At 37.7% G+C, this 15,174-nt stretch overlaps 1 protein-coding gene across 1 annotated transcript; it reads right to left on the reverse strand.

The window, feature by feature from the left end:
- Positions 1-803: 803 nt before the first annotated feature.
- Positions 804-15,038, reverse strand: LOC110061744 (ARF GTPase-activating protein GIT2-like). The gene is made up of 21 exons (XM_020768589.2): positions 14,855-15,038; positions 14,572-14,705; positions 13,155-13,267; positions 12,296-12,401; positions 11,854-11,940; positions 11,102-11,232; positions 10,596-10,690; positions 10,200-10,245; positions 9,774-9,825; positions 9,567-9,639; positions 9,029-9,126; positions 8,785-8,896; positions 8,090-8,196; positions 7,647-7,685; positions 7,155-7,238; positions 6,143-6,211; positions 5,516-5,602; positions 4,767-5,016; positions 3,798-3,990; positions 3,230-3,293; positions 804-3,120 (listed from the first exon to the last, which is right to left on the reverse strand). The coding sequence occupies exons 1-21, from the start codon at positions 14,913-14,915 to the stop codon at positions 2,923-2,925; spliced, it is 2,199 nt and encodes a 732-aa protein (XP_020624248.2). The 5' UTR covers positions 14,916-15,038; the 3' UTR covers positions 804-2,922.
- Positions 15,039-15,174: the final 136 nt, after the last annotated feature.

The raw sequence follows: 15,174 nt of genomic DNA on the forward strand, positions 1-15,174 counted from the left end.
GGCTTTTGAAACTTGGATTTATAATTTATGAGATTTTAGCTTTTTGCGGCTCAAAAGGTGCAATACTGATTAACTCTACAAAGCTTCAAAATTTTTGGGAGGCAAAAGCACTAACCAGCCCACACATTCTTTGCAAAAAGGTTTAGGTCTGGAGTTTAGTAAAGTGAGGAGTTTTTAACCAAGCGTCACACAAAGTGCTTGATTCGTTTGGGGCGCTTTATCGTGCCGTGCCCTTTCGATATTCAGAGTTTGAACACTTGTAGCTCGGTCATAGACTGAAACTCCTACGCAACAAGTTTATTGCAAGTGAAAATATGAAAGATCACATATTTGAACTGCGGAGAAAGATATAGAGACATCAATGATCATCGCAGTTAAACACACAACTTAAGCAGCTGTGAAATTGGAATCCCGTTCAGGCCGGTATTTTTTTCGGGCTTTAATCTCACAGCTGCTTAAGTTGTGCATATAACTGCGATGATCAATCATGTCTTCATATCTTTCTCCACAGTTGAAATATATGATCTGTCATATATTCACTTGCATTCTTTACATTCTACGGTAATTACGAACTCACAACACGGCCAGCTCCCAGTTGGCTTGATAACTCAGTTGGTAGAGCACTGCACCGGTATCGCAGAGGTCATGAGTTCAGATCCCGTTCAAACCTGAATTTTCTTCAGGCTTTAATTTCACAACTGCTAAAGTGTGTGTATAACTTCGATGATCATTGATGTTTTCAAGGTAAACATTGTAAACACACATTCCGCTAATACTTAAGACACAAGGAGCTACACTAGAAGTGAGGGAGAGCGTTCTCTTTTTGTCGATTTTATTTCATCACTGCTATTTGAAGATCACTTTATAGGCATTGTAGGATTAGGAATTCAAAGACCAGAGCCTGAAACAACAAGTTTTTCAACAATTAAGCTTATTTTGTAAGAATCGTCGTTATTTTTACATCGATATATGTGAATTACGGTCAATTATTTGGGATTATGTATGATTAATAATATAATTTGTATAATATGGTACATGTTTATGAGTATATCAATAATCTATTCGATTGTAAAAAAAAAAAAAAAAAAAAAAAAAAAAAAAAAAAAAAAAAAAAAAATAGGGCACATTTCTTTGAAAAAGTGTTGCTCCAATAGACCTTTTTGGCTTGGGCGGTTTGTTTTCTCATTACAGACCACGTGATATTCTCTACAGAATTGTCCTTTTATCCGTCTAAAATATATTTATTCATATGCACGTGACTATTTGAAAATTTGAAAGGAAGAATTCTCAAGAGTATCATCACATGGTCTGACATGCGGCAAGAAACCGCCCAAATGAAAAAGGTCTATTATATTATCTACTTAACGCGCCTCTCGCCAGCATGGTTACTTAGTGACGATTCTTTATGACGTGTTCTTTATGAAGTACTCGTGCTGTATTTTGATTGGTCAGAATTAGTCGACAGCAGTTGTTCCTTCGATAGTGCATCTGAGTTTCATCTAGCCATGAAAAATGTTTTCTTTACATGTTTCGTTCACTCTGATTTGGCTAGACAGAAACGCCCACGTTTTACCCGAGCAACTGAAAAGGCTATCAGATGAAAATTTTCCTCTTTTACACGCTTCATTTTACAGTCTAGCTGTTTGTGTGTGAAAAAAAAAAAAAAAAAAAAAATTGTTGCTATTCAGTTTTTATCAAGCCTCGCTTGCGTTATGTTAAGGCTTTTCTCAAACGTTTTGCTTACAACAAATAAACTACCGTTTGTTCCACCCTATAACGCATGCTTAGAAGCAAGCTCGAAGCTTCGCTAACGGATACCCTTCCCAGTTACATACAAACAGTACGGTTACAACCTCTCATAAGCGGACACTTCTCTTGAGAGGACACCACAGTAGACTTAGAAGTCAGAAAATCTGTTTCATTGCTTCGAGATTCTCTCGAAGTGGCTGCCGAGAAAACCATGCCAAATACACAAGAGCTCAGGCAATTACGACGAAATCACCACGCATTCTTTTAGCGATTGGACAAGAGAACAGCTGATTTTACTCCCAATGTTTCGCGCACGCCCTCGCATGTCTCTCCCCCACGAAGATGACGCGCGCGAGAGAGAGAAACGCGAGACAGACAAATATGTAAGTTCCGTCTAAAACGGAGAATCACTTCGTATCATAATCCAGCTAGTTAGCATTATATAATTTTAAAACACTTTATCTAGTGAACAAATACTAGAAATCTGATTTCTTCCTCCGAAGCGAAAGAAAGCAATTGCAGAGATAAGATCATATTTTTTTTGCTTACACTGAAGTTTAAAAATATTTAACGAGAGGTTCTGCAATGTTTAAAATACGCAAAAGATTTCTCTACACGTAGCCTTAAGACGTAGTATCTGTTGATCTTAGCTCTGTAAGATGCTTACTTACTTCGAAGATAATTTCCATAATATTCATAATTTATTTCACGATGTTAACCCTAGTATCTTTTACCCTTTCATTCGCAAAGTCAAACCTCATCAACGGTTTCAAGTATTTAGAGGAAACCCTAGAGTGACTATTCAAATGCAAACTATTGTGCAGTGCTTTCATGAGGTGCTGTTTAAAGTAGTTCTAACTTCTAAATTTGTGGATGAAACTCTAGTGTGTGGCCATTCAAATGAAAGCTACTGAGCAGTACTTTCACGTGGTACTGTTTATTATGCTGTACAACGTTGTTCTAACTTTTAAGTATGTGGATGAAATGTCACAATTTAAACGAAAGCAAACGAATACTAGTTTTAAACGGAGCTATTTCTGAAACCATAGAAGGCGGTTCTTTGCGGTAAATTGACTTGCGGCCTATTCAGTGTTGATTTTGAGAATGAAAGGGAATGCTAGATTTTTCTATCTACGGACCCCACGCTGCATTCAGTGGTTAGTCAGAGATATTCTAATCAACTGAAAACGTCGTCACCAGTTGCTTAGCAGCTTTAGCGATGTCATAAGCACATTGAATGACCTGCTGAGTGAGAAATGCCATGTCTACAGTGTTGCCAGGCAACACAGCACTCTTACACTCCACTTGTAGTCTGGCGGCGCTACTCTTCATCAGCTGGAGTGACACACGCATGCTGTCCACATCCGGGTCCTGTAAAACAATGACGTATAAGACAATAAGTACGGTCACTGAGTGCAGTCAGTGAAAAGACTAAGCCAGCGGTTTCCAGCAACCCAAATGAGCAAAGTTAAAATCTTACCTCCGGAAATAAACTTGCCATGTCGTTAACAGCAGTGAAAATATTACTTGAACAGGGAATGAAACTGAAAAAAAGAGCATAGTCACGTGAACTAAATTTAAGATGGTTCAAGTACACTGCATTCGAGTTGTACCAACAAATATCTAACACGAATATGTTGTGTAGCAGTCTACAGATGTAGCGTGAAATTAGTTATCGGAGGAATATCGATACACACTTAATACACTTCATTTATTTATTTATTTATTAATTTATGAACAGTATTTCAACTGTAACACTTACAGTAAACCTAGAGAAGATACCTTAAGTGTTTTTCTTTTAAAGCCATGCTGAATTCATTGTACTTAAACGGGATTTCACGCAATAAAGGTCAGTTTGGTTTCAAAAGCAAGAATGACTTTGAGAATGACTAAATTCTCTGAACCATTTTATGGAAAATTCAAAAAGGCAAACTTTGAGAGTTTGATACCGAAACATTTTAAGGAAGCAACTAATTGTTAGACCACATTCTCCTAAATTAAACAACAGAAGATGTGAGAAAACGTCTAGGGAGAATTGAGCTGCTTACCAGCTGTGTCTTCCAGCCTGTGCTGACAGTAACAGCTCTTGAATTTTTTTGGTGATCTGTTCGGTACACCGCACCACATCTTCTTGTGACGGCTGCTGTCTGGCGTCTTTAGTGGCTTCGTGAACTAGATCATCAACGGCATGTATTAGTTTCTCCGCCTCCCTGTCAAGCTGTTCATCGAATGGACTATCGGCTAGAACAAGAACACCAAAAAAATGATTTTATGTAGACCAACGATATTTAAAGTTGCCATTTATCAAGTCAGTCAACTCAAGAAGTTAAAACCATTTTAGTTTAAATCTACTAGCGTTCTATCACGAATGCCGTTCTCTGATTGGCTATGCTACTCACTATCTATTCTGTTGTAGCAGAAGCATATCATGCGCTTGTTAAAAAACTGGCGGCCGCTTCTCCGCATTTTCGAGGTATCTGTGAAGTCGATTCAGATGAAGTGTTGAGCGACTAGTAGATTCATACTAAAACAATTAGATTATTCGTTTTCGATTTTTCAGCGTAAAAATTGACGAGGGCGCATCACGCGGTAGACATCGAGAGCCAACAATCTAATTGTTACATGGACTGCAATACAGGAAATTCTTTGTTGCTTTTGTTCCCTGTCAACATGTTGAGTTTTTATTTGCGGCAATACGTACTACGTCCACAGATCGGGAAATAACTACTTATTTTGTCTTGCTACAACACGGAAATGTAGTTCTAAAATTATTGATAAAACCGCAAAGCAACCACCCCCTAATGACCAGAAAAAGCGGCCATTTTGGAGGTGTTCGCTTAAGGAGGTTAAAAATGGACTGCTTGAATATAGCCAAGGACCGTGACTAAGTGTCCGCTTAGGGCGGGGCGGGGGGGGGGGGGGGGGCACCTACAGACAGAAGTTCGATTGTGCTTCTCAGAATTAATTATTAACAAATTAATATCTTTCTTACACCGTGACAAGAAGAAAATACTCACAAGAGCTCATTCTTTCGTGTTCTCTCATCTCCTCAACGTTCAGATATCTGCGTTCCTCGTCAGGTTCGTCTGGAGAGTCAGTCACATTGTCATAAGGATTGACGGATTTAGTTCTACTCACATCTCCCGTGCGAGTCTGCCCCGGGGTGGTGGGTTGAGTTGGGCGATTTAGGATAGAACCTGGGGCAGCGTATGGCTCAATGTCTTCGATCTCCACAAGATCATCCTCATCACTCGCGTCCGGATATGCCTGAGATAACGAAAACATGTTAACTGTGAAAAAATTCTAAACCTTCCTTCGGCAACCCCACGCCCCGTCCCACCCGCGCGTTCAAAGCAAAGACGAAGCGGTTTAAAATTGCCGTTAAAATTCAAGACATAACGTCATTCTGTCACAAGAGCTCGAAGCGCGCAAGCTGCTTTAAGCGCGGGAAAAACAAGTAGCAAGAATCAAGCTGGAGAAGACGCGCGAAAGCCAATTAGTACTGATTGGTTGAGATAACGCATGTTTTCTCTGATTGGATTAGGCATCTATGACGGTTTTTAACAAGCTAACAAACAAAACAGAGGCTAAGCGAAGCAAAACCAAACTGAATACCATTATTTATTTTGATATAGACTGCTGTTTAAAAATGGCGCAAACGGCACCAGAAAGAATTGTTAAACGGCGGGGAAATGGCAGGTTGCAAGATTTGTTTACATTCGTGAAGTCTCCTTCACATTGCCGCAAACAAGTTAATGTTACTCACCGGAGGAGAAAATACGTTATCGTCGCTGCCATTAAGAATTCCTAACTGACTTCTTAAGGCTTTGTTTTCACCTTCTAACTTGTGAACCTGACAACAACAGAAACGACTTTGTTAGTAGAAACAGGCATCGGAGGCATTGAAGGGCAGCGGAAGCGTACAATGAAAGCAGTGTAAGGCGAAAAAAAAAAAAAAAGGAAAAAAAAAAAAACAACATCAACATAAAAAAGAAACCAGACATTTGATTGCAGAAATACCCATTCAATTTTTTTTAGCATGCGGCGCCAAGTGCCCCCAAAAGTACACAAGTCATGTCAGAACGGTTTTGGTGCTTCGTCAACCCACCCTTCTGTCTTTCCCTATGCTCAACAAGACCCCTCTACCGAATTGTTGCATGCTTTAGTTCAATCAGCAAAATTCATTTCATCTTGCTTTGATCTACGCAATATCCTTCTTTCAAATCAACCCGATGTAACTTGATTGCTATATCATAACCTTATTATATATTCACGATATATCATTACTGTTTTGTTTTAGAGTTTACAAAAGCTTTTGTAACAGTGTATGTATTTGTGATCATACAAATAAAGCTAGTTGTTGTTCTTCAGTTATAAAGTCAGAACTCCTCACCGTTGCCTGAAGGTTTTGAATTTCATGGCTTTGGTTTGCGTTCACTTGTAGGAGCTGCTGAACACGAGCCTGAAAAAAGCAACGATTTGAAATAAAAGTTCTACCCATTGGCAAGGTTTTTTTTTTACGATTAGTAATCAAATTTAATTATCTGTTTTGCCGCACATTTCAGTTAATTCATTTGCAAAGTACATGCACACTGGTGCGTCAAGTAATTCGGCTTCTTATTCACATTTGCCTTGTCCTTATGCGAGTGTTAACGTGAATTAACCAAGTTCAAAAAAGTCAACGCGTGTGGAGGCGCTATGAGGGCGGTGTATGACATTTGCAGACAGCAGACTGCAGACATTAGGCCAAAATAGCGTTCTGGTTAGCCTGAATATCGCTCAGATTTGCCTGAATAGCGTTCAGGTTAGCCTTTTTACGGTTAGCTCTCGGTAATGGAAATGGCAATACTTGAGAATACGATGAGTTAAAAAGTCTGCATTCTGCGACCTGCAAATGTCTTACACCGCTATAAGGGGTTTTCGGCGTACGGGATATTTAAGTATAAAATTAACGGGTTGCAGGATATTTTTAGGGGGAAATTAATGGGATGTGGGATATTTTCATCATATAAAACGGGATTTAGAATGAGGAAAATCGTTAATTCTTGCAATTGGAATCAACGGGATGCAGAATATTTAGGCCAAACACTAACGAGATGCGGGACGCTCAGAGCCCCTAATGGGGCCTCCACGAGAATCCCCATGTTAAGGCAAGGTAAACTTGTACAAATCAACAGGGGTCTGAATATTGTATTATCATCAAACCTGTACGGTCCAGCTGTTCCAATAGAGATTGAAACTAATTACACTGACTTTAATTGATCAGCTACAACTGCAATCTAGAAATAGAACTCTCTCTTTCTCATAACTTCAGACTACGCATTTGACCTTAATTTTATTAGTACATTCTTCTGACACAGTTTCACCGATTATGTTGTCAACTTTAAGTACACTTGTCTACTTACATTAGCTGTGGATAAAGCACTCTCAACTGCTACATAACGCTCAATAGGCACAGAGTCTTCTGCCAGGAAGCTTGTAGTTGTTCCCTGTAGACAGCAATAAATGCATATTGGAGCGGTTTTCAATGAGTTAAAAAAAAACAAAACAAAAAACAACGAAACCAAAGTAAACACTCTAGCCAATCACAAAGGACACAGACAATACAGTGAACCAATCAAAATTTGAAGTAAATAAATGTAGCTGTACTATTGCAAAACCTTCAAATGACGCTCTAGTGGAAATCGCTCTAAACTAAAACTGGTCATTAGAACTCGTTAGCATAACCCTGTCTCCATGAAGATCTCTCAGTATCACTGCTGTCTGTTAGCCTGCACACAAACCATTCTAGCAGATGAAGCCTAAATGTAGCAAATATGGTAGCAGCAGTATTTACACAGACTGCCTACAGTGTTGCTGTTAAAGTCTTGAAACAAAGGAACATTTGAAGTGTTCACCTTTTCAATCTGCACTTTTGTAGTCATTTCTGATGGGTTCTGAAATCACAAGAATGTGACATTTTGTAACAAGATAAAACAAACCATTATGATATCAACATTAGTAATTAAAAACACTTTAACTGAGGACTTTAACTGAGGACTTGAATCAAGCTCTACAACTGAGAGAACCAGAGTGAAGCGGCTTGGATAGAATGCTAGTCCAACACAGGGTTATCCCTCAACATTAAGTTTGCCAGTACCCATGTACACACCTGGGTGGACAGAGGCACCATGGGAGTTAAGTGTCTTGCCCAAGAACACAACACAATGACCCTGGCCAGGGCTCAAGCCTGGACCGCTCGATCTGAAGGTGAGTGCACCAAACATGACGCCACCGCCCCTCCATGATGTACTTAATGATGTGATAGAAATAATGATATGACCCCAGACAGTTTCCTCACCTCTGGAGTGGACTCTTTATCAACTGCCTCCTCATCTGAAGGTACTTCATCATACTCATGATCGTAAGCATCTTCTTCGATCGGAAAAATATGCGACTCAACAAAACCTGGCCAAGATAAACATGGCAAGAAAGAGAAGAGTCAATAATATACCAAAACTAAGTTTCTCAATACAGGTAGTGCGAATTTATACTTTAATAATATCAATGCTGTTTTGGGAGATGAGCAAATGTTTACAGCAAATGTGATAAAAAGAGTTACCAGGAATTAGGGGGCTAAAACGTGTTTCAGGAAAATATAAGATAGCAAATTAGCACACTGCAAAAGGTATTGGAAAGGGCTGTGATTAAGGGCTGTAACCCATAACACCTGTAACAGCTGAGTGTGATAGGCCCTCAATGTTACAGGTGAAATTGCCTTTGTTGATTTAATTCACCCTCAAGATAACAAGTTTGTTACAGGTGCATGTGAAGGTCAAGATGACTGGTAAATCATAACTTAACGACAGCCATGTTGGAAGCATTGCATATAATTTTCCAAAAGTTGGAAGAATGCTCACAAATTTTGGGATGACCTTTAGAAATACATTGAATACTGCTCAAAATATTTACTAAATGTTACCATTGAACTAAAAAAAGAGTTTCAAAAGACACAATGGCTAAATAATAAAATGTTTTTGTGACACCTATAAGTACCTTGTGTGAGGTCAGGATTAGAGTCCTGTTCCCGTCGTCTTGCATCATTCAATATATCAATGATTAATGTTGCAAATTCCTTGGCATTAAATAGTGCCAACTTCTGTCTTCCCTGTAAAACAAACCATGAAATATAGAGCTTCATACTCAGCTTCTGTAAACTTTCAACAACATTGTTATGCAATATGATAGCAATAATAATTGTAATTACAAAAATGTCTTCATTTTACTGTTTGCAGCTCACCTGATTTCTTGTTGAAGAGAATGATGGATTCACAGGTAGGAATGGTACTGTTGTGGTATCACTAACAAGAGCACTGTGATTCTGAGTAGCCAGCCAAACTGATGATGAATGTACAGAAATAAAGGATATTAGAGGGCCATGCGAAGACACAAAACTTTTCTTTGAGTGTTAAAAAATATTTCACAAGTGAGCGCAGTGAACAAGTGAAATATTTTTCAACATGAGAAGAGAAATTTCATATGTCCAAGCCATGTGATGTTTGTGCAAAGTGATACACAGTGAGAGAGAGACTAGCCCAGTTTTGGTTATGTCAGCATGTATCAAGCTGTTCTCTCTTCACCCAAAAATAGAAATAAAAATTTAGTGGAACAAATGAATACAGTAATATACTTATGCACAGTGTAACCAAGGTAAGAGGCAGCCCTACCAGCTTTAACCACTATTAAAATAAGTGATGTAACAGGGGTAATAGCCTACCAGATTTAACCAGTAGTTAAATAAGTGATGTTATACCAGGAGTAATAATTGAAAGCAATACCTGCATCACACTCTCTTCTATCTACTTCATCATACACGTCAGAAGCCAGCTCTTCAAACAAATGGTGGCTCAACTGTTGAGGAACAAACAATAACCAACTACAACATAAATTGATACATTGTCAAGACACAGGGAACAATGCAAAGAAAGAACTGCTGCAATCAAGTTTAAGTTAGGTGCAATGATTATAAACTGACAACAACTTACAGCTTGTAGTTTCAATTTCGCTTTGTTAGCATCATCAGATAAATCCAAACGGCTGTTAAGAGATTTGAAGTAAAACAGTAAGAATAAATTCACTTACTGGTTCACTTACAGCTGCATGCTAGACATGTAACCCATGCGAGGCACAACCCCAGACTAAGTAAAATCCAATAGAAACCTGACTACTGTAGTTGAAATTCTGGCTTGTTAAAATTGTCTTAGCCAGTTAAATCTGACATGCCATTAGCCAGTTGTAAGTCTTGAGCCCTGTGACACACAGTTCATTATTTTATAAAAAGTAAATCAAGATTTAGTGTAACTTTTGATCTTGCACTATATCCAAACTGACAATTTAAGTTCAAATTTTCAGAAGAGGAATGCCATAATAATTATTACTGGAACTCAGTGGGATATGGAAAAGAGCAATACCTATCTGCCATGGTTGGTATGAGATAGTGCACACCATTTTGATGATCTGAAAGTACAAAAAAAATATATCTGTTCATTGGCTCTTGTTACTTTACAAAAATAGCTACTGACAGGTATTACCATATTTTTTTTTCTCAATGTGTGTGTGAGCCATAATCCAGGGCTGTCGTAAAGTTTCGATTCACGTGATTTCCACATCTGCGACAAATTCGTTACTTTATGGGTTCACAAATTAATATTGTATCAGCTACAGGCAAGTTCACCCATAACATCAAGAGCTCATCAAGCATGCTCAGCAGTAACAGGTGCTACAGGTTATGGCCCTTATTAAATGACAGCCCTACATAAGCAGTTTGACCATTAAATTTATTTAAACAGAAATAAACGGCTGATTACCAGGTCTTCTACCACACAGATAATATGTGAGTCTGTCTGTAAGTTCAAACTGAACTTCAATGAGTCGTTGTGCAATATTGGGGAAGCCAGCTTCCCTGCAAAGCAAACAAGCAGCAAATGGTCATAAAATAAATTTAAAGAAATGCACTGTAAATTTATCTTATCAGACAAATTGAGACTAATCAAACCTTTCTAAAGAAAATTACATTTTGAAAAAAGCGTTTTACATTTCCACCTCCAACTTTGCTTCATGAGGAATCATCACCGTCACAAGCTGATTAGCATGAATTAATTAAATTGAGTGAGAACATGCAAGTCCAGGGAATATTTCCCCAGACTGTAACCTAGTGCATCAGTAAATTTACCAATGTACGCACTGTTGGTACAAAACTATCACGAAATTACAAGACAGTATATTATTTTGCACACCTGTGAAAGCCAATTACATGTATTTAATTGAATGTTCACATTTTTTACTATCCTTGACCAAGGTGTGCAACACTTACAGAGCATAGTCTACTGGTGTCTTTCCATTAATATCTGGTTTAGTGGGATCAGCACCATGCACAATAAGGAGTTCAACTTGAAGAGCTTGTCCAGCATTAGCGGCAACATGAAGTGGGGTGTTACTTCTATCCTGCGGAAACAAGGACATGTAAGTTGAAGTAAAGGTTGTTGACCCAGTTATTCGAATCCTGCTGGCTTAAAAACTTGTGCTGACTTCAGAACATACCATAAAGTAACCAGGAGCCTTTTTCTGTATACATTACTAACAAAAAATTGCCGACTATTTTAATTTCGAAGGCAAAAAGTATCTGAAACATAACTTTTCGAAATTTTAAAGCATCCACAGTTTTAAGTATCCAAAATATTTACAGTACAGAATAAAATTTTTAAGCAGCTCCAAAACTTTTAGTTTACTTTATGGACAGAACTCTACTTGAGACACTACTTGAGATACGTAACAGATTTGACATGATAAAATTTGTCTCATTTTCTCATCAGTGTATCTGTCGCGATATTGTTTCAGTCTGATTTGTGCCTTGTTGGCGCAAATTTACTTAAGGTACATTTCTGTTCTACAAGTTGAAATTTTTGTCCAAAATTTGCCTGAAATGAGATAAAAAGTGTCAAAAATTAAAGGTCCAAAATATAATGTCTGAAATTTGTCGCCAGTAATGTAACTTTTTTTTAGCTAATTATATTACTCCACCCTCTCTCCTTCCTCATCCCTCCCTTCTCTCCTCCAGGTACTTACTGGATGAAAGTAGTTTGCACGTGCACCTAGAGAGAGTAGCCTCAAACATGTCTCTAGATTTCCAGTTCTTACACTTGAGTGAAGTTGCTGCAAAAAGAGCAGTAGCAAGTATTCATAATCTGTATTTACCATGACAGTTTAGAATGATAGTCCAAGACAAACTACAGACATGCCTTATTTACAGTTGGCATACGTGGATTTAATTAAGATATAGAACAGACAACAACAAATGGCTGATCAAGCTCAGTCAGGTTAATTCTTACTTACCTTACACAAAGCAACCACTTACTCAGGATATTTTTACAGACGGAAAAATAATTATTCTTTTACATATTCTTTCAAATGGCCAGGATCATAAAATTTGACTTTGACACTTTTTAATAAATTAAGTGATTCATTTGTTAATAATTATTATTTTTACTCATCTCACTTAGTATGTTACCTGACTGAGGTCAGAAACAGTGATAGTATCATCGTCCTTACAGGGAAGACGGGGAACAAATGCAAGCCTCTGGTACTTGGCTTTAATAAATGTTGATTTTGTTGGACTGCAATGAGGAGAGGCAGCATTATATTAAAAAAACTATTTTTTCTCACACTGGCCTTTATGTATTTCTTAGGGTACTAGATAGCGCACTTACTGTATGTAGAGCGGGAGTATCCTGTGAAAACTATTTCGATTTTTTGTTCTGTTATTCTTTTGTCACATACACAGCTTGAATATGTAATGACTATGTGGTACCATGAAATGTCCATAAATAAGTTTTGTCTTGCAGCATAAATCCCAGTCTTTGATGACTTGATCCATGGATAGAAGCTCTAGTTATTTCAAAACAAGTACTTGTAGATAAACATCAAAACATGCTTTGACAGGCTTCACATTAACCATGCTTCCAAGGAATTGAACACCTCTTGCAAATTTCTGTCTTAGACCTGCCCCCACTCCATCTTAGATTTTCCAGTGACTCTAGGAGGGGATAGTATGGACATTTTCTCCAACCACTCAATGTGGATAATTTTATTGTCTAAACAAAGGATTATTAGGATTCAGAGGAATACATGAGATCTTCTTTATTTTTTCCACATTCTCTCAACCCTCCCTTTGATAAATAGACTCATCCTGCAAGCAAAGTCTAAAAGGAGCCATGTTTCAGCTATTTCACTGAAAACTTTACATATATCAAAAATCCCCTCCATTCCCCCATAGTCCTCCTATCCTCTCCCACTTACTCCAGCCCCCCCCCCCCCCCCCACCTCCCCGCCCCTGGCCCCCTGGTCCCTAACACAAGCTGTCTACTCACTGAACATGGTCTTTTTGGTTAGGTTTCCTTAATCCACTTTTCATTTGATTTGGGTCCAGAAGTGAATGTTCCCATATTGAATTTGCCCCATTTGTTACAAGCTGTCGCACCATCTGGAAAAAAAATACATAAAAAAATTGTATCAATTGATTTGTTCTACATTAATTTCAAAAGCAAAACCTTGCAAATTTCCTTTTTTTTTTTCAGAAAAAAATGAATGCAATGAACTAAGGCAATAATTTTGATAATCATATTCACTGACTTGGGTATAAGCTGCTTAGAAAATAAAATTATATTACTATATAAAATTTGGAATTTTGACATTTCATTATTTTACTTGTAGTCAAAAATTATTATTTTTAAAATATGACGGAAATTCATTTAGAAAAAAAAGTGGGCTGTGATTTAATTTGATATCACTGACACAGGTTACAATAAAAGGCTTTAGAATATGAATAACAGAGGTAATGCATTACGTAGTTCAAAGGAAATAAAAATCATCGTAAAAACACCTTTTCGAGACAATCTGAGAGAATCCCTTTATGTTTTAATTAAAAATGTAATCTTCAACCTTGTCAGTTTCTGTTCATATTAATTAAAGAAGGCAAAACTAAATGAAAATGAATAAATTCACGGATCATGTTATTACGTTTTGGAAGAGGATTTATTTATCACCTGCGGTCGCTTTCTCCCTGTATTTAGCAAATGGACTCTATGTGGATCTACGTTGTCGATACAAAAATGATTTTCTTTTTAAAATAAGACACTTGTAAATTAAAAACGTATTCAGCATTACAATCAGTAAAATCTTTCAAGCGATACATAAGAAAACATTTATTCCTCTTTTAAAAAGTTTGACATACTCTAAGCTTCTCGTAATACACAAGTCTATCAAATATTTGGCTCTGGGTATGAAGATTGAGGATCATAATAATAATATATATAAGCCAACCAAACATGGAAGTCGAAGGATATGGCAAGGGCAGTCCATGAATAAAGTTCCAACTCCAAACATAGACTTATAAGGTATATAATTTGTTTATTTGACGAAGGATTCGTTTTCTCATGAAGTCTTAAAACAGACACATGCAACAAACATGGTTTAACAAAGATTTTATCACGAGAATCAGTAACTTCCAAAATATAACAGGACTAACATCATCACGTGAAACAAATAAACCGCAATTCTCTTCAAAATAAACGCTGGCAAACTATCATAAATTCATTACCAAATGTCTTTTTTACATCGGAAGTCACGAATCAACTTTTGAAGAGCTCGAGCCCATTCGATGCATCGGTACATTTCTTAGCCAACCTAAGATTTCCTCTTCAAAATTTAGGAATTTTCCAAGAAATTATACAAGAAAAGGTGAAACAGTTTTTAAAAGGAGTATAATAAATTTCCATGTGTACAAACCGCTTGTAAGGTCGGACTCCATGAAGAATGCCTCAGGTGTTTCACTTGAGAAATATGTCGACCCAAACTCCGGTGAACGCTACAACATTCGTCGCAAATTAAAACACCACGATTTACAGAAGCCCATTCTGGTCCTGTTTAAAGAGCAGAGTTACGATCAGTCTTTAATCCACGGTATAAGATTTTTCTAAAAGATCCGCGGGTAACATAATAAAGAATTAATTCGAAGTGAGCGCAATTCGCGGGCTTAATTATTCAGTGAGATCGAGCGCATCACACTCACCGGGCGCGCTACAGTCGGCACAAATTTCTGTCGATGGACGTAGCTTCATCCTTGAAGACATATTTCAAGCCATAAAGGTGCTAAAAACTAAGCAACCTTGCCTGCTTGGGACAAATCGAAGCATGAATCTCGACTTCCTCTTTCGTCTTAACTCTTTTTTTGATTCACAAGAAAAAATAATGCCCGCATATTTTTGGTCAGCGTTGAAGGAATCAGTCATGCGTTGTGGATATCGGCTTAGCTCGTTGACAGGTCGGCTTCCGCCCGGGCGAAGTTCTAACGCGCCGAGGAATGTCCGACAACTCGCGTGCTATGTTCAA

The sequence above is a fragment of the Orbicella faveolata genome, unplaced genomic scaffold, assembly GCF_042242905.1.
Source record: "Orbicella faveolata isolate gen_17 unplaced genomic scaffold, um_ofav_v1 contig_47, whole genome shotgun sequence".
Classification (NCBI taxonomy): domain Eukaryota; kingdom Metazoa; phylum Cnidaria; class Anthozoa; order Scleractinia; family Merulinidae; genus Orbicella; species Orbicella faveolata.